At 41.1% G+C, this 24,359-nt stretch overlaps 1 protein-coding gene across 1 annotated transcript in view; it reads left to right on the top strand.

The window, feature by feature from the left end:
* LOC126428194 (tubulin-specific chaperone D) overlaps positions 1-24,359 on the top strand; it is a 195,790-nt gene that overhangs the window by 42,640 nt on the left and 128,791 nt on the right. Inside the window, exons 4-5 of the mRNA XM_050090110.1 lie at positions 1,853-2,048; positions 7,081-7,360. Coding sequence (XP_049946067.1) covers positions 1,853-2,048; positions 7,081-7,360 — 476 coding nt within the window. The remainder of the gene's footprint in view (positions 1-1,852; positions 2,049-7,080; positions 7,361-24,359) is intronic.

The following is a 24,359-nucleotide window of genomic DNA, read 5'->3' as shown; positions in this document are numbered from 1 at the left end:
TTTTTCTCTGTGTGTGTGTGTGTGTGTGTGTGTGTGTGTGTGTGTGTGTGTGTGTGGTTTTTTAGAATGTACTGTTCTGTTGGTTTATCAATTTTTACTTCTGTGGCATTTGTGTGATGTAGGTGGCATCATCCATTGGACATTTCTTTAGGTTGATGTCATAGGCCTATTGGTGTGATGCTTTGTTTATTGTCTCAAATATTTTGTGTGTACTTGCTGTATGCAATTAGTTAAATAAAAATGTCCCTATGAGATGGAAGATTTCTGTGGCAGAGTGTCATAAATACGTGTATTAAATGGCCTTTATATCTTAATTTTAATGTTTATTGTAGCATTGTAATTTTAGAAGTATTGGTGTCAATTTCATCGAATGCTAGATGACGACCGAACTATTTCATTTTGTTCTGTGGAAGTTTATCGTAGATTGGAACTAATTTTGTTGTCAAGAAGGAATTAAACTCAAGTGCACATTTATAAAATATATCTGTGTGACACATTTCAACAAAACCGTATACACAAAAGCAGTTGAAGTTGAACTTTTCTGCCAGATTAAGTCTGTGTCTTATACCAGATCTGTAACCTTGCCAGTCCCGTAGCTGTAGACAAGATTCCAGGCTTGAGTACCAGTCTGGGACACAGTTTTAATTTACCAGAAAGTAAACACTTTGATGTAGAGTGAAAAATTCTCTTTAAGGAGTCCAAGTTGTGAATAGTCTTCATGCAACCGTCAAAATGACTCTGAGCACTATGGGACTTAACTTCTGAGGTCATCGGTCCCCTAGAACTTAGAACTACTTAAACCTATCTAACCTAAGGACATCACACACATCCATGCCCAAGGCAGGATTCGAACCTGTGACAGTAGCGGTCGCGCGGTTCCAGACTAGAACCGCTCGGCCACTGCAGCCGGCCATGCGATCCTCACACTGACATTTTTGTGGTTGAATGTTACTTATATATCAGCATTAGCTAAATCTGAAGACAGTGTCTAAAAGACCAAAGAAAGTGTGAACAAGTTTTTTTCAGAAATACAAAACATGAAAGTAAGCAAGAAGAAAAGCGAAATCCTTGTATGTGCTAAAGTTGCAATAAAAAGAAACCTATGTCTGATGGGAGACAATCTGAAGGAAATCGCAAGCTTTAAATACCCAGGTAGTAGAACAACGTAGGAGGATATATCGTGCCAATGCTTGGAGCATTGCCCTATATGGCTCAGAGATGCAGACAGCTGAGGAACCAGAATGGTAAAGACTGCAGGCTTTTGAGGTGCAGTGTTTGAAAAATCCTGAAGATTTCATGGACAGAGAGAATGGCCCTTGGATTCTTTAACAGTGTAGGAGGGGAAACATCGTTGTGGAGTACTATAAAGGAAAGAGGAGGCTGATAAGTTAGACACCTAGATCCATTCTTTGTAAACTTAATAGAAGGAAAAATACTTGGGAAGAGTGGGCAAGGAAAACAAGACTTTGATATTTTGAACAGATTAAAACAAGACCTGAAACTATCAACATATTTGGAACTGAAGAGACTTGCAGAAGAGAGAGAAAAATGAAGAAGAAAATTACTGCCAACAAATCAACAAGCAGAGCACAAAAGTAGAAGAAGAATGACTGTATTAATTTACAATAAAGTTTGCTCACGGTTGCAATCCTTGTAACCATTGTTTACAAAGGCAAAAGTTAAAAGAAAGTATCTTTCATTCTGCAAACTAAAATAGTGATTAGACATCAATGTACTTTGCGAGCTGTATAAAAGAAAACGTATTTTATACAGTTTATAATTCCTCCATGTTTGTGCGTGTTTTAAAAGTAATTGAAGTAGACTCTTGACGGCATTTGCTCCTTCTCCACAGATAATTGCAGATGGAAACAGCCCAGTAGCTGCCAAGTGTGGGTGCCTGGCAGCCATTGCAGCTATTCTGAAGCACGGGAAGCGGGAAGACCTGCTGCCACACGCGCCCGACTTGTTGCGCTTCCTGCTCGGCATCAACTACCGGAATGACTCAGAAATTGTACGGCGGTATGCTATCAAGATTATGCAGAGGATAGGTGAGTGGTGTCTGTCTGTCGTTCTTTTCATGTGCGAATCATTTTTATCCATTTGTCAGTTAAATTTATCTGTATTACATGAAATTGAGAATGGGTACGTAGGACTGATGAGCCATATTTTAAATACATGGCATGCAGTGGTCATCCTCCTAACCACAGAAACATCCTTATTAAACCATATGACTTTCCCAACCAACATCCATACTGCAAGTTCTTATCACGGTAGTCATTGCCACTGTAATGTTTGCGTAAATGTGATGTGTGTAGTTTGCCACTGGTGGCAATATCACTGGAGGCTCTTTACTCTTGTTACCGACTGGTCTGCAATATGTGCTTATTTTAGTTTATAAAAAAGTGTGCAATATAAATACAGTTTAGAAGAGCAGCCTGTGACTACTGAAAGTATTAAGTACATCTGTGTGTACATAATGCAATACTTAACGCTCTCATATGTCATGTCCTCAAATGAGGATACACAATTTTTACCCCATTTCTGTCATATTTTAAATCTGATGTGGTTGTAAGATCGCAAATTCCTTAAATGAGGACAAATAATAGTTTCAAGTATGTCTACAGTGTAAATTTTTGGCCTGTGGGAAGCTAAATTGTGTTGAATCCTGCCTAATTGTCAACTATGGGGAGTCTAGGAAACCTACATTCTTGGATCGCTAGACAACATTCAAATAAATCGTATTGATGAGTTTTTCTTACAATAAGATAAATGACAATACTTAATTCTGAGAATTACATAGATGAGTAGCAAGCAAAGGGCAACAGACAAAACAAGTAATGTTCTTCAGTATAACAATTCCAAGTTTGAGCTACATATAATGTACAAGCAAAGTAACGAGTGTTGACGCTTCTGTCCTAGTTGCTAGTCTTGACGCGCTGCTGTAAAACAGGCTGTGGCCAGTCGGGTGTGGTGCTTATGTTCTCTTTGCATAGAGGCCGCTGCTGTTGCATTTTCGTCCTGGAGAGGGGTTGGTCAGTGTGCAGTTGGTTGACACCTCCTTCACAACCCTCTCTGCTCTCTCATTCCCGACTGGCATGCCAGCACTTGATTTTACATCGTAACAAATTTTGTCGCTGCATTGTTGATGTAGCACTGAACCTTTGTTGTGAAAGTTGTACATTCATTTGTGGATAAAGTGCTGTGTTTGAATAGGTACGTGTTGTATGATACAGTATTTTATTGTGTGTAGTACTCAGTCATTTCTGAAATTTATCTAAACCTTTAAGTTTATTTGTGTATATTCGTGGAAAGAACCACAGGGTTTATGCTGGCAGAATTTTGTGTAGCATTCCCTTGGTACTAAAACTGAAAGAAAATTGGAGTAGGGGAAATAATTACAGTCCTAAGGACATGGCAGTTCTTCTGTAGCAACACCAAAAGATGATGTTATGGTCATAAGTTTGATTGACAGTTCAATTGTAACTATTGGATCATTATATGCTGGAATAGAACTGGAAGGGATTGCTAACCAGTTTAGCTGCATTAAAAGAAAGAAAGAAAGAAAGAAAGAGTTGACTTGGCGGATTCTCTGCTTGCCCTTTACAATAATGATACTAGAAATCTTAGGAGGTACATGAGCATTTTCTGTGACATGCTAAATGTACCAGTGGTAACTGCCTGGACACTCTGGAAGTTGAATGAACAAGAAAAATATAGATCCATTAGCATTCAAGAGTTTCCTTTGGTAGAATGGAGACCTACAAGGGGAAAACAGAGATTACAAAAAAGGATAGAGGTTGACTTTCAGTCGAAGTTGTTGTTGAGTCATTCAAAAAAGAGAGCCTGTCATTCCATATCCAATGAGTTAAGATTTAATGATGGATCACAATGGCCTGCTAAGTCAAGTGGTCCAAATTCTGATAGATATTACAGTCAGGACTATTGATGTAAAAAATGTTACATCTGAGATAAGTGTCGTGTTTGTGTTTCCCTGGGTGTATGAAACAGTTTCCCTCCACAAAATAAAATTCAAAATAGTGTGTACACTGACTTCATGAAGTATTTGTTGTTACTAATAAAAGTTCCGTGTAAGATGTAGTAATTTTTTTCTCACTGTCCCTGCATGAGGACACCTCCATAATGGTCTACACAAGTATTTTTTGTAGCAAAGTGTATATAAGAGAGGTCTTAAAGTACCAAAAATAAATCAACATTTTTTTTTTTCAATATTAACTTCATAATTTGTGTGAGAGAGGGCTAAAGTTATGTTTATTGCTGGTCACCTCTAAACTGAACGAGGTGGCACATTGGTCAGCACACTGGACTCACATTTTGGAAGATGACAGTTCAAACTCGCATCTGGCCATCTTGATTAGGGTTTTCCATGATTTCCCTAAATCACTCAAGGCAAATGCTGGGATGGTTCCTTTGAAAAGGCAAAGCCAGTTTACTTTCCAGTTCTTTGGAAATAATCCGAACTTGTGCTCCAGTTCTAATTACCACGATGTTGGCAGCGTGTTAAACCATAACCTTCTCCTCCTTACTACTATAATATTTTATAACTATGTACTACAATAGTTTGTTTATCTACTATCTTTAACCGCCTACTCTCTGTGAAAAGGAATCTGTAAGGGTGAAGCAGTAGGTGTACAGGATAGGAATGTGGCTCGGGCAACAGAGCTGGTGAGTCTGTACGGCGTACAATGATGGTGATACGAAAGTGAGGATTAGGAGGGAGTGACAGGACAGTGTACGGAAGAATAGTTAGGTTAAGGGTGAGGATGCAGTGAGTTAGCAGAGATTGAAGCCATGAGGATTGCTGAAGCAATGGACACGTTTCAACGATACGTTCCATTTGTTCAGGTTAGGAAAGCCGATGCTGGGGGAAAGATAAAGATGGCAGCCATTGAACTCAAGAATGTTGTGCACAGCAGCACTGGGTGGTCAACTATATTGTTGGTCACTGTTTGGCAGTGACCACTTATTCCGATGGACACTGGTCATGCCTACGTAAAATACTTCCCAGAAACTGCACCAGAGCTGATACATCACATGGCTGCATTTCAGGTGACTGCTTTTGTTGTAGTGGGATGAGCCTGCTCCAGTCCTGTCACAAACTTATCCTCCAATTCTTCGGCCTTTTTTTGCAGTGTATTTTCTTCTTATTGCAATCACAGGGTGATTGCTTGTTTTTGGGGTTCTGTACCTCAATTGGTAAAAGCGGAACGATTATAGGATCAATTTGTTGTCTGTGAGTGTGACTGTTCAAAACCATATATCTCAGGAGTGAATGGATGTTTAAAGTTGTTACACTCTAAGCTCTACAGTCACTTGCTCGTGTAAATAAATCTAACATTCTTAGCTTGTGCAGCCAGAAGATATGACCAGTCATGTAACATATTTTGATACTCGCAAACTGAGCTATCAAAACCTACAGGCTATTTCCCGTTGGCATAATCGTGAAATTTGCCAAGAAGCAAGGTTTCACACAACAACCAAAGGAAAAAAATCTAAATTTTTTAAATTTGTTATCATACTGTCATACTGTCTGTCTGTCTGTCTATTAAGACCCCTTTTCCTCAGGAGCAGGTAGACGTATGAAGTTAAAATTTATATCGCACACTAATATCTATAGTCGCTTGCTAGTGTAATAAATCTAACATTCTAAGCCAGTGCAACCAAAAGATATGACCATTTATGTAACCTATGTTGATACTCACAAACACATTCTTCAAAACTTTCCCCTTGATGTAGAACTTCAAACTAAAACATTCTTGAAAGCCTTTGAATCCCTGGAACTGACATATTGGCAGTATCAGTGTTGATATTCCTCGATTCCTGCAATGGATGAACTGTCTACATACATAATTAAGTTTGCCCGGGACACTCAATGCACAAGTCATACTCCAACAGCCCAATTATTTTATTTTTTTATTGACTGTTTCTGAGTACCGAAAACAACAGCAGGCATAACTCGAGAGTCAATTCCCTTTGTACAGAACAAATTTAAGATTCAATGTGAATGACTCGGGTTTCTTCGAGACATTCCTTAAGAGACAATCAAATGAAAATGAGACAAAAAAAGTATCAAAAGTAATCACCATAAATGTTAACACTTTTATCCCACTGAGAGACAAGATGGTTACTGCCCCCGTGGAAAAATATTTATGATTGTCTATATAACCATGATTGTACCTAGTTGTGGACCTCTTCATCCGAAGCAAATCAACAGCCGTGAAGAGCTTCCCAGTAAAACTTCTGCAGTGTAGCATCATTCTGTAGCGGGATGATGCCTGCCCACATGTTACCAGTTTCATTTAATCATGCTGCAGAAGTTTCACTGGGAAGCCTTCACACATCCTCCATATAGTCCCAATCTCTCCCCATGCAATTTCTATATTTTTGGAGCCCTGAAGAAAGATATTTGTGGTAAGTTTGCTTTGGATAAAGAGGTGCATGCCTATATAGAATAACAGTTTCATACACTACCACAAACATTTTTCCGTGAAGGCATTGACTGTCTTGTCTCTCAGTAGGATGAATCTATTAACAGTTATGGTGATTATTCCTGAAATAATAAACACAATGTATTATGACTACTCTCTCTGGCTGCCTGCACTCTGTTTTGTCTGGCCTCAGCGGCCTGAGACAGTGGTCGCACTTGCGTGCGTACGTGCGTGCGCGCGCGTGTGTGTGTGTGTGTGTGTGTGTGTGTGTGTGTGTGTTGTCTAATTCAGAACAAGGCCTTTTGGACAAAAGCTTACTTATTTAACAGTCTTTCTGTTGTGCCTGTCTGCAATTCAACATCTCCATTGTCATTATTCAATCCTGGATTTTCCATTGTTTGAAATAACAGACAGTTTACTTACTTTTTCCATTTGTCTCATTTCCATTAGACTGCTCCAAATACTAATTTGTGTGTCCTGTGTGAGGCTTAATATGCTGTGGCAATATGCTGTTTTTTTCTAGACTACAAGCCCCTTGCCTAAGTACATGTGAAGATAGTGTTTACTGTTTTTTTCCCCCCTCCAAGCTGCAACAAAGTGTAAAAGACTGAACAACACTTGTTAACTATATCAGGTCTGACATTCCTGAAACCCCGTGTTGCCAAGTGGCGGTACAACCGTGGCAGCCGTTCACTGGCGGCAAACCTGAGTGTGACGCGGACGACTGCCAGTGGTGACATTGGCGGTAGAACTGCCAACGGCGCCCCAGCAACTATCCCTGTCATGCCACAACACCAGCAGCCCGTGGTAGCAGCGCCAGAAGATGATGATGACGATGTGGAGGTGCCGGAGGAGGTGGAGGAAGTGATCGAGGAACTGATGCAAGGGCTTAGGGACATCAACACGCAGATCAGGTAAGACTTAATTTTCACTACAGTTTTTAGGTTATTTTCTGATTCATAAAGAGACTAGATATTCTCATTACTGAGAAGTCACCCAGGTGAATGAAGCCTATAAAATTTTGCATAGGTTTACCTTAGTATTGCGTTGTTTTTACAGAATTGAAGATGTGGTTGTTAAACATTACTATTATCTTGAATTACTGCATTCAGCCATTTGATATTGTCGTTCTTGTTGAACAAAGCATTTTGAGAGAGAACGATCTCCCTTCTTCTACCTGTACGTCTACACATGTACTCCACAATCCACTGTATGGTTCATGGTGGAGAGTGCCTTGTTACATTGTTAGTCATTTCCTCTCCTGTGGCACTCATACATAGAGCAAGGGAAAAATGACTTTCCATTTACCTCCATATGAGTCCTCATTTATCTTATATTCTTGGATTTTACATGCTCATATCACTTTGTAGTGTTACGCCTAGATATTCAGTTGATGTGACTTTGTCAAGCAGCACACTACTAATGCTGTGTCTCTATGTTACATTGATTTTTATGTGTGTCCATACGAGATTTTCACTAACAACATTTCCCATTTGCAAAGTGTTTATATAGTTAAGAACCGTATACCACGCATTTAAAATGTGTAATATATTAATTTGAAATAAATTGATCAAGAACTTTTCGAGAATTTTGGTAACAACTTTGAAGAGCAACTTGTCTTTTTATAGTAGTATAGGTTCGTGGTTCTTACACAAAATGTATTTTGGCGGCAGTAGAATCATTCTGCAGTCAGCTTCAAATGCAAGTTTGCTAAATTTTCTCGATAGTGTCCTCCTCGACCGTACACTGCTATTTCTTCCCCTCCCCTGCCCCTCCAGATTGCTGCCTCCATTTCACGTGACAGTTGCGTTGTGGTCTGAGATACCAAAGTTGGCTGCCATGTGTGCTTGCTTGTGTGAATGAATGGTATGTGTTTCTCTTTCTTTTTCTGATGACAGCTGTGGCCGAAAGCTTATGTGTAAGTGTCTTTTAAATGTGCCTGTCTGCAAATTAACAAGTCATCTTTATGGTAAGTAGCAATCTGTATTTTCCTACATTGTTGATATTCCACTCTGGAGTTTCCGTTGTTTGACACCTAGATATTTAATTGATGCGACCGTGTGAAGCAGCACGCTACTTGAATATCACAAGATTGTTTTTCCTACTTGTCTGCATTAACTTTCATTTATCTACGTACATAATTTGAACTAGAAGTTTTGTCTAAGTCAGGCTGTTCCAACCGAGCTCCAGGGAGCCGGAGCGCTCCGGAGCGCTCATTGCGGCAGCTCGGAGCCCGCGTGGAGGGGGAAAGCGAACTCACTGGCCCCTGGCCGCATGCAGCTGCAACTGACGCAATAATCCGTGTTCAATGACAGCTATGACTAGCCGCGGGAGCTCTGTACCTCTATTGGAGGATACCTTTCTATTCATTGAGAGGGATGGTCTTCCGCAGTGTCTTGTATGTCATGAAGTGTTTAATTCTGCGAAGAGGTACAATATACAACGACATTATACACGTCTTCACGCAGCGCACTACGATCAGGTAGAAGGCGTTGCACGCGGAGAACTGGTAGCTAGGCTTAAGAACGACGTACCAGGAGACTTAAGTTTAAAAACAGTTTCGTAATACGGAGGGTATCAAAACATGCAACATAGTTTGTGTTCTGTAATGCGTTTATAATTTTTGGGTGAATGAGAGCGGAGAAAACACTACTGAATCTGCAATCCGAGCAAGCTACAGGGTCGCTCACATCATTGCGACGAGTGGCAAGCCGTTTTCGGTGGGACCACTCGTAAAATCGTGCGTGGTAGCAGTTGCGGAATGTTTGTTTCCAAGGGAGGTGCAGGCAATTGAAGGGGTTTGCCTGTCGAAGCAAAAAATGTCACGTCGAATCCTGGACATGACAGCGGATTTAGACACAGCTCAGGAAAAAGGCTTTGTTGCATTTTCGCTAGCGCTTGGCGAAAGTAGCAACATATCGGACTGCGCTCAGCTTGCAGTCTTTGTGCGTGGTGTCGACATGGAGCTGCAAGTAACTGAAGAACTCTTGGATGTGGTACCACTCGATTACACCGCAACATAACGTGACATTTTTGAAACAATTTGTGAATCAATGGACAACATGAATTTTCCGTGGGATAAGCTCCATTCTGTAGCGACAGACGGTGCACCACAAATAATCGGGCGTCACCAAGGTTTTGCTTCTCGTTTGAAAAATAAACTCAGGGACGAATTCGGGAAAGACATTATGACTCTTCATTGTTTTATTCTCCAAGAGGCACTGTGCGCTGAAACAGTACAGCTAGGTGGCGTAATGAAAGATGTGAAGTGTGTGAATTTTGTGCGGCGTCAGTATGAATCATCGCCAATTCAAAGGATTCCTGAAAGATATCAAAGCAGAGTATGGGGATATACCTTACCACAGTACAGTTCGTTGGCTGAGTCGGGGAAAAGTTCTTGATGTTTCCTTTGCCATTCGTGAGGAAATATCCCTTTTTCTCGAAATGAAAGGGGAAGAAATGCGTTGTCTTAAAGATATGAAATGGATGTCAGACCTGGCGTTCCTAGCTGACATAACTATGCATCTGATTAATTTAAATCTGTCATTGCAGGGCAAAGGGCAGCTAATCGTTGACATGCACGACCAGATCAGAGCATTCATGGACAAGTTACGTTTATTTGAGAGGCAGATGAGTAATGGACATTTAACGTTCTTCAATCGTCTTGCTTCTTTAAAAGTACCTGAAGGTACTACTTTCGGCGATTACCAAGCAAAGTTAAAGCAGCTCATCACGTCGTTTGAAACACGATTCCCAGACCTCACTAGATTGGAAATGGAACTTAAGGTGTTCAGCACTCCTTTTTCAGTTTCCCCCGATGACTTGTCATCGTCACTTCAATTGGAGCTTATTGATTTGCAAAAGTCAACTTTGTTGAAAGAGAGGTACTACAACACGTTGCATTTGTCACGATGATATCGTTCATTACAGCAAAAAACATTTCCCTAGCTTCACGACAATACCGCTCAGACCATGTGCATGTTTGGATGTACGTATTGTTGTGAGCAGCTTTTCTCAGCAATGAAAAGATAAAAAGTAAGGAACGGTCATTTCTTCAGGATGCAACAATGAAGGCCAGCCTTCGCATTAACGCTGCGAACAATTTGACGCCTGATATTTCCGATCTTGTAATGCAACGAAAATGTCAAGCTACAGAGGCCCAATAAATTTAGTATGCAATTTCTTGTGGAACAATTGTTTCTTATTTATTTCCTGAACATCGTATTTCCTGGTGTAGCATGCCACCACGTCTTAGCAGCTAAGAGTATGATGTTGTAGATCCTGTAAGACGCAGCTGGCTCATCAAAACGCTTGCCTTGCCGCCTGCCTCAGCCAGCCGTGCCACGTGCCAGCGTGCCGGCCCACTTGACTGGTCGTAGCGAGCGACGCGGCTCCCTGGAGCAGGGAGCGCTCCACGGCTCACAACGGAGCCGACGAGCTGGAACAGCCTGGTCTAAGTTGTCCTGTATCCTCCTACAGCCACTCGTACACCCCAGCATCATCAGCAGATCGCTGCTCACCATGTCTGTCAGATCATTTGTGTGTATAGAGAATAAGAATGGTCCTATCACACTTCCCAGGGGTATTCCTGATGATATCCTTGCCTTTGAATATGCAGGCCTATACCATTTTCTTTGGCACTTCAGTGTATATTCCAAGTACTTGCGTATAGTTGTGAGCTTATTTTCGTGTTAGGAACTAGTGAAATAGTTTGTTATTGTTTGTGAAGGTCAACAAAGACCATTTGTGTTGAACTCATTGTGTTTTTAAACATAGGGGATGAACTACATGCCCATGTTTTTCTTTTGGAAGTGTTCCAAGTCCAGGACACTTCACATTCAACCTCTGAAGAAGCACTATTTTTGTCAACTGCAATGAACACACTCCCTATTAGGTCATCTAATCCGTCTTCCCAATATATATTCTATGACTTTCAAAATGTTTCAGAGCTTTCTGCTTCGAGTATCAGCCAGTTCTGGGTACCAAAATAATTTGAGCATAAGAAATTTCCTGGAGGGCAGTAAATTCAGAAACTTTATTATGACTACTTCAACAGTTTACTGATAAAATTTTGCCAGTTGAGCACAGTCTGATTTTGCTATCTGTGTCTTGACTGGTGAGTGTTTTCATCTTCGCTACTTTGAAACATAATTCTTCTAATGAACAATTGCTCATAACTTTTAAGGTATGTGTTTTAGAGCACAATTTTATTTGACTTTTTTTATTGTTTTGGTCCATACTGCCACTCCCCAAAATATGGAAAGCAAAGAGCTTGCAGTAGAAGAGATTTGTTTTACAGTATCGAAGATGAAAAATTGCTCGTAGCTCTTAAGGTATGCATTTTCGACCCTCTGTTTACTGTGTCATTTTTGCTTCTACCATGTATATGCTTGCACTTGCATGGTGACCATCACAAAAAGTTCTGTTGTCATCTTTGTGAAACTGGGTTAGCTAATACTTAAGAAGTCATGGGATGTGAATCTGCTTTGATGTCTATGAGTGTGGACATGTAGACTCATTTATATGGTCTTGTGTGGGAGATAATGGGCCAAGTAGGTGACTTGTCTGGAAAACCTGAAAAGTTGGGCATTCTCAGAGAAATTGAATTTACAAAATAAATAAATAAATAAATAATTGAGGAAATCTTGGAGAATTTTGGGAAGTTATGAGGGGAGGTAAAAAGTTTATTGACAGAAAGGAACATACTTAGTCATTTTGATAGAAATCACTCTGAGACTGGTCCAGAAATAATCGATTGTGGACTCATGTAAGGAATGTGAAGAAGTGTATTGAGTTGTTGCCATATTTTTTGTCTAGTGTTCCTCTTTTTGGTTAGTAGGGAGGATGACATTGGTAATATAACTGTGTTTCAAAGTATTACAGTTGGATATTATTTCTCTACCAACAAAAAAATGAGTCAGTTTTGTTTATATCTCATTTTCAGTCCTAGCTGAACTTGGAATAATCATTATTCATGACATGACAATTCTAAAAGTAGTGAAGTTAAACTTACTCCTAAAAACAACAAAAAATGGTTCAGGGAAATTTTGAATTTCAATGTGGAAGATCCTAGAAATATCGGAGAAATCTTTTGATGATGTAAAAGTTTCCATCCTGTGGACAGAGAGCTTTTGAAAAGCAGCATGTTGTGTGAAGAGGAATAAAAAGCAATGTGCCTACTGTCATTAAATATAGAGAGAAATCAGAATTTTCAGTGACAGTTACACCACAAAGTTGTGAAGGTTCTGTGTATCTAGCAATTTTTGTTTGACTGGCATGTGTGCAGATGGCCGTAGCTTGGCTCCTGCTATGGCGCTCTAATGACACTACCATCATCTTCCTGCAAACAACACGATCACTTGTCTTCAGCTTTCAAATGAGGTCAACATACAGATTGTCACACTGTGGACAATGGCAGCTGCTACTAGCCACCAGTAACAAACAGCCCTCATCTGACACTGTCAAACAGATGCCTCTCGGAAATTTTGTGGAATACATAAGACAGTTATCTGGTGACAGATTGGAGAGCCATATATTGAAAATTATTTAATAGGAAGCTAAGAAATTAAAAGCAGGTTTTTGTATCTGCGGGGTCGTGACAACGCCGCAAAATCGTCCAGTTGGCACAAATGTAATTAATATAGCCGGTGATGGCTCGATTACAGAAGCTGCAGATTTGGATCCTGTAAGAGGAAAACAAACTTGTCGGGTGGGTCAACCTGTGGGGACACAGTGTGTCCGAACCCTGCACAGAGAAAGGCACAAAATGTGACTGGCACAAATGACTGACAGCTGGCATGGAGCACGGTGTAATGCAAAGGCATGGTCAAAGTTGATCAGTTTCAGCATATGAACTGACTGGTCCGGCTTATTGTCCCTGGAAATTAAACTGCAGGGTCAGCTGCTCTGCCCATACGACACTTTGTGTGCGCCATCTGTTACATTTTGCTGCACTATGCCGCCATGAGACCTTCACCAGCTCGTTTATCGATGTCTGCTGTGAGGGTTACTAAACAGGTGAACAAGGAAAGGTTAAGAACTGTGACTGTGAGTCCATCACTGAACCCATGTCTCTTTTTCCATCTTTTGATATAGTTAGCAGTACTATTATATTGAGATTTAATAGGTAATATAATGTCCTTGTTGTGGTGTCACCGCCAGACACCACACTTGCTAGGTGGTAGTTTTAAATCGGCCGCGGTCCATTAGTACATGTTGGACCCGCGTGTCGCCACTGTGTGATCGCAGACCGAGCGCCACCACAAGGCAGGTCTCGAGAGACGGACTAGCACTCGCCCCAGTTGTACGGACAACGTAGCTAGCGACTACACTGACGAAGCCTCGCTCCTTTGCCGAGCAGATAGTTAGAATAGCCTTCAGCTAAGTCAATGGCTACGACCTAGCAAGGCACCATTAGTAACATTGCATGTATCTAAAGAGACTCACTTGTATCGCCACAATCTCCAGATGTACCAAAAGGATGGATTAAAGTTAATTATTCCAGAAGCTACGTACTTTTCTTTATAGCATTCATTACGTATCCTGTTTCAGACCTCACGCACCCTGCTTTGGCTTAGCGCGTGCCTTTCGGCTTCCTCTCATTGAGTCTAGGCTGTCTTGTCTAGACACAACACTTGTTGTAGTTAATAATTAATAAGAAATACTTGCCTTTAAAGTCACTGTTTATTGGCTAGAATTTCAGTCTAAATATGTTTCAGTTCACACTAACTTGTCACTGCCTTAACATCACTAGTTTCACTCCAGTCAGTTTCAGTCCGGCATTTTTCCCTTGTAAACTACTGAATCTTAAATTAATTGTCATTTTAGACAAAAAAGTAATCCCCCACCTACTCTAATTATTTAATGAATGGAAGTCCCATGTATGAAACACCAGATTTCCTGAACTGTGTGTTGGTAAATGATATAATTTTGAACATACATTCATTGGTATATGTAGACACTGTCTGCGAGTAGAGTTAGTGATAAAGAAGTACTAAATTAAAATGTCATTCCTGATGCTGTAGTTTTACTGCATCAAAAGTGAAAATATAGTATTATTTATCCTTTCATCATTTTGTGAGGGGTGACAGCAAGAAAAAGTTTTGTAAAGATTTGAAATTATGTGCAAAGTTTGTCGGATGTCGCTAAGTGCTCTCATTCCCAGGTACTGGATGAATATTATCTGGGTAATTTGCTGCTATAGGTTATGCTGCCTCAAGACATTTACACAGTTTCTAACTGTAATACTTATCCTACTGTGTTGATATAAGATTACATCTCTTAAAGAGTAGATTATGGCAGCATTTTAAATTTGGTCGATAACTGTACAAAATATTCAAAATCTTGCTTTTATTGTAGACAGGCAACCTGCAACAGGGGTTGTGTCCTCAGTTAACCATTTAGTAATACAGATTCTATTTCTCGTTTAAACCGCTAAACCTGTGACACATTCCATTCCATTCCATGGAATTCCTTAATTAATATGTTTCCTTTTATTGCAATGCCATTCTTATTTCCTGTTGCCATTTATATCACTGAGAACCACATTATGTTGCCACTCACTGTAAAGACAACTCGTTGAGTTGAAGACTGACAAAACGAAAAGACTTGTGCCATGAGCGTTTGGCCAAAGCCTTCTTCAGAATATAAAAGAAAAAAACACACACACAAGCACACTTCGTGCATACGTGACCACTCTCTCTGCGGCCAGAATGCAATGGTGTTGTGTTGAGTGGTAGCAGCAATCTGGAGTGAGGGGTGGAAGGGGAAGGGATAGCAGGGTACGAGTGGGGGAAGAGAAGTCAGCATTGCCTAATGGAGCATGCAGGAACTAGGTGATGGCCAGACAGCTCCCTGGCGTAGCTCCCTCTTGCGTCGTCGAGATGCTGTGGGCGAGGGATAGGTGGGGGTGGAGGGATGGGGAGCGGGAAAGGCGTAGAGAGGGCAAAGGCTGGTGGCACTGGCAGAGAGCAGAGCAGAATGATGGTGGGGGACATAAATTGGGGTAGGTGATAGGACAGAGGAGGTGGTATCTGTTGGGTGGAGGGTGTGGAGACAGTATGTTACTGTAGGCTGAGGCCAGTCTGATTTTGGCAGCAGAGAATGTGTCATAAGAATAACTCGCATCTGCATAGTTCACAGAAGTTGGTGGTGATGGGGAGGATCCAGATGGACCGAGATGTGAAGCAGCCAATGAAATCAAGCGTTTTACATTCAGCTGGTTGTTGTGCCACAGGGTGGCCCACTTTGCTCTTGGCCACAGTTTGGCAGTCTCCATTCATCTTGGTAGAACGTTGGTTGGTAGTCATACCAATATAAAAAGCTACGCAATGATTGCCGCAAAGCTGGGATATGTGACATGGCCCCGCCTCTGATGGGGCAGGATAAGCCTGTAACACTACTAGAATAGGAGATGCTGCATGGGCAGATTGAGCAGGTCTTACACCTGAGTCTTTCACAGTGGTATGATCCCTGTGGCTATGGATTGGGATTGGGAGTGACATAGGGAAGGGCTAGGGTGTTGTGGAGAATGGGTGGGTGATAGAACAACTTTAGGAGGTGTGGGAAGGAGCCTGGTTGGGATTGTTATTATTAATTTTTAAAATTTGCTTTCAGGACATGTCATTACAGCAATCTCATCAGTGGAATATCAGTATTGATGATACAAATGTGAGGACAACACAACACTCAGTCCCCAACTGGAGAAAATCTCTGACCCAGCCACCGATCTAACCTGGGCCCCTCCAGTTAGCAATCCGCTGCAGTGACCGTGCAGTTACCACGGCAGACATCTAGTGTAGGATATCACTCATTTCAGGGAATGATGATAGATAGTCAAAACCCTTTCAAAGAATGTTGTTCAGTTGTTCCATTCCAGGGTGGTATTGGCTACAGAAGGGTGTGCTCCTTTGTAACTGGTTTGGTTAGGTGGTGGTTGGATAAGGGATGTGTGGTGATATGTCAGTAGAAATTGAATTGTGGACAAGGTTTGGGAGATAATGCCTGTCTGTGAAGTCCTTTGTGAGACCTTCATTATGCTGGGGAAGGGAGTTCTTATCACTGCAGATATGCCATCCCTGGCTGTTTGGGCTGTATGGTAGAGATTTTTTGGTGATGCAGGAATGACAGCTGTTGAAGTGCAGGTATTGTTGGTGAGATTAATGAGGACAGATGTGTGGACAGAGTGATCAGAGAGGAGGTCGACATCCAGGATGATGACATGCTGGCGTAAGGAGGACCAGGTGAATTGGATGCGGGAGAAGGTCTTGAGGTTGTGAAGGAAGGTGGATAGGGTGTTGTCTTGGCCCTAAGTTCAGATCATTAAGGTCTCATTGTTGACCAGGTGTTTGATATTCCAACTTGGACTTTCCATTGTTTTATTTCATTTAAGATTTTCTGAACCTCTGTACTGGCTACTCAAAAACACGTACGCTCTCAGTTCTAAAAACTTGCATTGGTTAGATGACAATGGCTGCAAAAATTCCATCTCTCAAAGAACTTGTCACCCTGGGGTTCTAATGTGTAAATAAATGAGATGATTTCAGTCTCAATTACACAAATCATTTCAGCAACTGTTAACTGACTGCCTCACTTCTGTTTTTGCAGAAACCAACATACTAAACACAGTGCTGAATAATAAATGAAAAGTGCCAGTTATTATAATGCTGTTCTACCAAGAACCAACAGAAGATTCAGATAACAGTGCTGAATGTTTTCTACAATTAAAAATCAGTTAATACCAGTCAGTACCATCCAATCTTTATTGATTCCACTGCTCTTGTCAGCCACCTCTCTGAAAGTCTTCTTTACAGTGCCAGTGCTGTGAGTATTGCAGCAAGTTTAAATGTGGAGAACCATGTGGCAAGCTCAGTTGTTCTGTGAGGCACAATTAGGTAGCCTAAGGGATAGAGCTCTGCGAATGAAAAGCAGATGTTAGACTTTTGACTTTCAATCTTACACACTGTTAACTCCTGACATCTTCTGACAAGGTAGAACATTATGACTGCTGCCCGCTGAGAGACTGAATGCCACTTGGTGACGTTGCAGGTATATGATGTAAGGAAAATAGAGTGGGGCAGAGATAAATGGGGGATCGTTAGAGTGACGATATGGGCTGTAAGCAGTTTTGAGCAGGGCAGATTGCTAAGGCCTGGGACCTTGGAACAAGGAACTTGGAAATGGAAGAGCTGGTTGGCAGTTTGTGTGCTACTGTCGTGAGCCTCTATTGAAAGTGGCTGACAAGTTGTTGAAAGTTCACACCCCATTCAGATCTGATGTTCGGAAGCTTACACAATCTGTAAAGCAGGATTGGTGGCAAACTGTGAGGGATCTGATGACAGAATACAGTGGTGGTGCAGGCTCAAGAGTTGTTGTGCACTCTGTTCAGCATGCACTGTTGAATGTTGTTTTCTGCAGCAGACAACCCCTACGTGTTCGTGCATTTGCTCAATGACATCATCAGTTACGATTGTTGTAGGCACAGGACCATCGAGATTGGACTGTGGATTAGTGGAAATGTGTTGCCCCATCAGAAGAATGAAATTTCTTGTTGACCCAAGTCGAAGGTCGTGTCCAGGTAAGCTGTCATCCGTGCAGTGCAGAAACGTTTGACACGGTGCCCCTATGCAGACTGTTAGTGAAGGTACAAAAGATTTGTGAGTACCTTGAAGACTTCTTACATAATAGAACCCAGTATGTTGTCCTCGACAGTGAGCGTTCATCTGAGACTAGAGTATTGTGAGTAGTGCCCCAGGTATCTGTGACAGCACCACTGTCATTTTCTGCATGCATAAATGATCTGACAGACAGGCTGAGCACCAATCTGTGACTGGTTGTGGATGTTGTACGGGAAGGTGTCATCATTGAGTGTAGGAGGATATGAGAGGGCTTTGGACAAAATTTCTAGTTGGTGTGATGAATGGCAGCTATCTCTAAATGCAGAAAAATGTAATTTGCTGCAGACGAGTAGGAAGAACAATCCTGTAATGTTCAAATATAGCATTAGTAGTGTCCTGCCTTACACGGTCACATCATTTAAATATTTGTGTGTAACGTTACAAAGCAGTGTGAAATGAAATGGAAAGAGCATGTAAGGATTGTAGAGGGGAAGGTGAATGGTTGACTTTGGCTTATTGGGAGAGTTTTAGGAAAGGCTGCTTCATCTGTAAATGGGATCATGTGTAGAACATTAGTGCAACCCTTGCTTGCATACTGCTCGAGTGTTCAGGGTCCCAACCAGGTCAGATTTAAAGGGTGATGTTGAAGCAATTTAGAAGTGGGCTGCTAGTTTTGTTACCAGTAGTTTTGATCAACACACAAGTATTACAGAGATGCTTCAGGAATTCAAAGAGCATTGCAGGAGGGAAGGCAACATTCTTTTTGGAACACTGTTGAAAAATTTGGAGAATCGGTATTTGAAGCTGACTGCAGAGCATGTCTGCTGCCACCAACTTACATTTCACATAAAGACCATGGCAATTAGAACAGGGAGATCCACGGTGGGTGTAATTTTTGCTGTAAGACAACTGCAGGAACAGTATCATGAATATGGAATAGATCTACTAATGACCTTGCTGGACATTGAAAAAGTGTATGATAGTGAATGTAGAAGCAAAGTGTGGAAAGAGAACAGAGGAGTAGCAAAACACATTATGTGGAGGACAAGGGAAATGTACCATGGAAGTGTGAACTGTGTGAAAGTTGGAGCAGAGAGATCAACTTGGATTGAATAGAAGAATGGCTTGAGGCAGGGAAGTGCACTTTCTCTACATTGTAGTGATGGATGATATAATGAGTACAGTAGGACAAGTTATTGGTGAAGGAAAGATGAAAGCTATGGTGTGTGAAGATGATATGATGATTTGGAGGATAAAGAGGAGGAAGTACAAGAGCATTTGGACATATGGAATGAACAGTACGAGAATATGGGTGAAATTTAGTATAAGTAAGGTATAAGTAAGAGTGAGATGATTATCACAACAAGAACGAAGCAGAGACGAACAACTGGAATAACAATTGGTGGGGAACAATTGAGGAGAATGAAAAGTTTCAAGTAGCTAGGAAGCCTGATACAGAAAGATGGAAAAAATGACAGAGAAATAAAGGAGTGGGGGAGAAAAGCAGAAGCATTTTGGAAGAGTGTCAGAAGCCTGATGTGGAGCAAGGATGTACCCCAAATCAGTAAAAAGGTAAGATACTGGTCATACTATGTCCCGATCCTGACATATGAATCCGAAACCTGGGTTATGAAAGGAAGAGAGAAAAGCAAAGTACAAGCTAGTGAGATGAAATTCTTGAGGAACAGTATTGGAATGACAAAGATCGACAGCTTAAGAAATGAGAGGATCAGATAGTTAATGAAGGTGGAACCATTACAGAAGGAGATGAAGAAATAAAGGCAGAGATGGTATGTGCATGTTAAATGAATGGAGGAGAAGAGGATACCAAGGAGGATACACGAGATGAAACTGAAAGGAAAGAGACCAAGACGAAGATCGAGAGACAGATGGCTGAAAGGAGTGTAGGAATGAGTCCAGAAGAAAGGAGAAGACGAAGCCAAGGTGAAGACAGAGATATGGTGGCAAGACAGTAGATGATGGAGAGGCCTATGTTCCAAACACGCCTAGCCAGAGACTGGAAACTGTCCAAGATGATGATGACGATGATGATGATGATGATGACCATGGTGGTAAGAGAAATTAGGGCTTGGTCAGAGGCACATAGACAATCGTATTTCCCTCGCTGTAGTTGATGTTTTTGCAACTAAATTTGCCTAACCTGAACCTTATCGGTTACATGTGGTGCACTATTCGGCATTAGCTTTGCACCCACAAATGACTGGCTCATACCCTATGGGAATTGTGTGACCTATGCGTGGAGATGTGGTGCTACACGCCTTATGAAACATACCAAGGACTTGTCAGAGCCATGCAATGCAGACTTGCTGCTGTATTACTTTTCAAACTGGATCGACACGCTATTAGGCAAGTCATAACTTTCGTCTCATCAGTGTATGAAAAACAAAGAAATATTATGGAAAAAAGTAGATGATTGGATCTTGATAGACCAGCAAAATTAAAATACAGAACAGTTTAATATTCCACATTTCGCCGGGGTGACTTTCCAAATCTTTCTTACTACTGTTGATAAGACGAAAGTAACATGTAGAGTTGATACATGGCAAGTACAACTATCTGTTAAAGCTATCTGCACTTATGTGTTTCTCAATTATGTCATATTTCAACATTTCTACAATATTTTTTTTTTTATAAATTATGTTTTCAGCCTGAGGTCATGTAAGTAGAAAGCTACTTATTTTCACGGCTTAGCAACTCATCATGGAAGGGCATGTACTGTTGCACTTTGATGAATTACATCGTAAATTCCAGAGATCACATCCAATTATGATACCTTTTGTCTGACCTGACTTAAAAAGTAACAAAAATGTTAATGCTCGAAACTCCACAAGGATGTTTATGAATAATGCCATTGTATGCAGAGAAGCCACAACACTATTAAACTATAGCAAAATGTGTAGGATTAAAGCAAGGTGCTGGGATTGGCAGCTGATCCTCATCATAAACAAATGAAATGTATAACTGATAATGTGAGTAGCTTAGCCTGTGAGTTGGAGTGGTTCCATTGTCGTTTCAAGTCACGATTGTTTGTATGTCTTATTTCTCGATGGATTCATTTTTCTCTCATATTAGTGCTATTGCCCTTGCTGGAATGGTAGGCCTCCAATGATTTACTGTTTTCTTTGGAATGGCCTCATCTAGTGGCTTTCTGACTGTGTTTTCTCATTGTGTGGTTACATATTCTAGGTGGTGTCTATAATCCGTCTTGTATTACATTTTGGTATTACGTCTAGCATTATGTCCAGTTATAAACAGATGGAAATTCCAAGTGAAACACACCCATTGAGAAAACCAAATGTGCCAACTGCCAGGGCAAACACTCAGTGCTGTCCTATAAATGCAACAACCACCCCAAAGAAACCCTTAACATATACACTTAGGTCTCAGCAAGACAGTAGCTGAGCCTACCCCCTGCCCCACTCAACAGAAAAACTCACAACAGAAGCAGTCATGTATTTTCCTGAATGTGTGTTGAGACAGGAAACACAAAATCAAAATAGCAGTAACACAAGCAATGAAGCAGCTTCTAGGGAAGGATTTATAAGTAACACAAAGGAACAACTGTATCCACGTGACAGTCACTGAAACAAGTAAGTGGAGCCATCTCAGAAAAACAAAGGCCTTTTAGTCTTTATGATGGTAGGGCAGGGTGGCATTAATCGAAAGACAAACGACAGACTACATGTTCATCAGTGCTAATGAATTGACAAACAAAAAGACTTCATTGATGCACAGTTAGAAACAAACGAACATCTACATCCTCAGGGTTCTGAAGCATAGCTAACAGACCAAAGAATATGCAAGTTTAATAGGTACGACTGCTACTTCGTAAACCACCCAGATGGCTGCGAGGTGTGACAATCTTCACTGACATAAATGCCCCCACAATTGAAGTTGTGCTCTCCAAACACGTCCAAGGCACAGAGGCTGTTCGGGTACTGATGAGGGCACTACAATGCAAACTAACAGTTGCTTGTTTACACAACCTGCCACAACAAGCAGTTCTTCATGACTTCCTGCAACACCTAACGATCCCTAAACACACCTTAGAGACACAATGACTGACAGCAATACCTGAGCACTCTTCAACATCCTCACCATTAATCCCATAGTTAGACTCCCATTAAGTCAGCTGACTTTCATAGTCCACATGGGCATGTCAACCTCTGACACTGCTCTCCATAGTCCATACCTGACAGACACCCTCACTGAACCACAGTTGGGATACTCTGTTGACTATTGACCATCTCTCCTTCCTGTTCTCCACCACAGCAGTAAACTCATCCATCCCCCAGCTGACACAGCACACCATGCAGCTATATGCAAAGACACAATGGACATAATAACAAAATGTAATACAAGATGGATTGTCAACTCAACCCCTCTAAGTCTGACAGATAATGATGACCTAGAACATGTTACCCCGCAATGAAAAAAAAACTAACTCAAGAGGCCAATGGATGAGGCAACTTCAAAGAAAAAAGTAAACCATTGGAGGCCTACCAACCCAGCAAAGGTACTAGCACTAATATGAGAGAAAACACGAACCTACTGAGAAATGAGATGTACAAACAATCCCGACATGAAACAACAATGGAACCATTTCAACTCACAATCTAAGCTATTTATATACGGTCACAAACAAAAAGAATTGAATGACACCTATAGAAAATAGAACTGCAGAGAGGGCAGGAAATTGTGGAAGAAATTTAAAACACTTTCTGGCCAAGAACAGATCAGAAACAATACATTAACAATTTGAGTGCTGTGTCCATAATGTTACGCTGTCTTCAACATTAGAAAGAAAGCAATACCCATATAATGGACATGATATCCTAGCGAGGAGCCATACAAATAATATAAAAATCGTGGCAGTCCTCGCTGAGATGTTGTGCCCTTAATATTATGGGTACGGCATTCTTTATAACATTAGAGAGAACACAGTATTATGGTCATGTCACTCAAAGTGTTAATAATAAACAATAAGCCACCGTGGATGCCAAAAACAGAGCCAAAGAATTTATAGAAGTCTTAGAAACCATCCACTCATTTCCAACAGATAACAAATTCAATGACTCCTTCAGATGCCTAGTAGAGGCTGAATTACCTGACACACTTACAGCACCACGGTAGAGTAAGAGGATGACGCACAGAACTGACAAAGCCAGGCTCAGATACAGAAATCACTGAAGCAACCCCAGGACTAAACATCAGACGAATCCATCTCCAGAAAACCACCTTCTCTATCATAGTCTCCATCCTACGCTAATATACAACTACTGTATAATGACAGAAAAAGTACCTGAGAGATGGGTGACAAGTAAGACTAATTATACCTAAACCCATCAAACCAAGGACTGGTCCACTCTCGTATAGACCTATATCACTACTAGATGTATTTGGAAAAACTTATGAATGAATAATGATTGAAAACTCTAAACATACACACAGAGAGAGAGAGAGAGAGAGAGAGAGAGAGAGAGAGAGAGAGAGACACACACAAATACTGCCCCTCATACAGTCAGGCTTACAGAAAAACCATTCCACCTGTAACCCACTCATTAAACTGACCAGTGATGTAAAGAAAAACTTCAGCAGACCCCAATGGACACAAGCCCTGTTCCTTTCTGTAGAGCAGGCATTCAACTAATTGTGACGGGATGGATTATTTATGAACTAGTGATGTAAGGACTCCTGACCAAAATATAACAAATCATCAGAATACAGTAGTACAAACATGTTTTGTAGTCGTAAAGGATGTCAGGTCAGAAGCACCCCAGAAGCAGGAATCCCACAGGGAACTACAATATTCCTGCTACTGTATGCACTGTGCAACAATTACATACTGACAACTATTGACCAGGATGAAAAAATAACCCTTTATGTACAGTACTGGACATTAAAACTGCTACACCAAGAAGAACTGCAGATGATAAACGGGTATTCATTGGACAAATATATTATACTAGAACTGACATGTGATTACATTTTCACGCAATTTGAGTGCATAGATCCTGAGAAATCAGTACCCAAAACAACCACCTCTGGCCCTAATAACGGCCTTGATATGCCTGGGCATTGAGTCAAACAGAGCTTGGATGGCGTGTACAGGTACAGCTGTCCATGCAGCTTCAACATGATACCACAGTTCATCAAGAGTAGTGACTGGCGTATTGTGACGAGCTAGTTGCTCAACCACCATTGACCATATGTTTTCAATTGGTGAGAAATCTGGAGAATGTGCTGGCCAGAGCAGCAGTCGAACATTTTCTGTATC

Source organism: Schistocerca serialis, chromosome 12 (genome assembly GCF_023864345.2).
Source record: "Schistocerca serialis cubense isolate TAMUIC-IGC-003099 chromosome 12, iqSchSeri2.2, whole genome shotgun sequence".
NCBI classification, from domain to species: Eukaryota; Metazoa; Arthropoda; class Insecta; order Orthoptera; family Acrididae; genus Schistocerca; species Schistocerca serialis.
The sequence above is the reverse complement of the archived record's forward strand: the minus strand, read 5'-3'. Positions and strand labels throughout refer to the sequence as shown.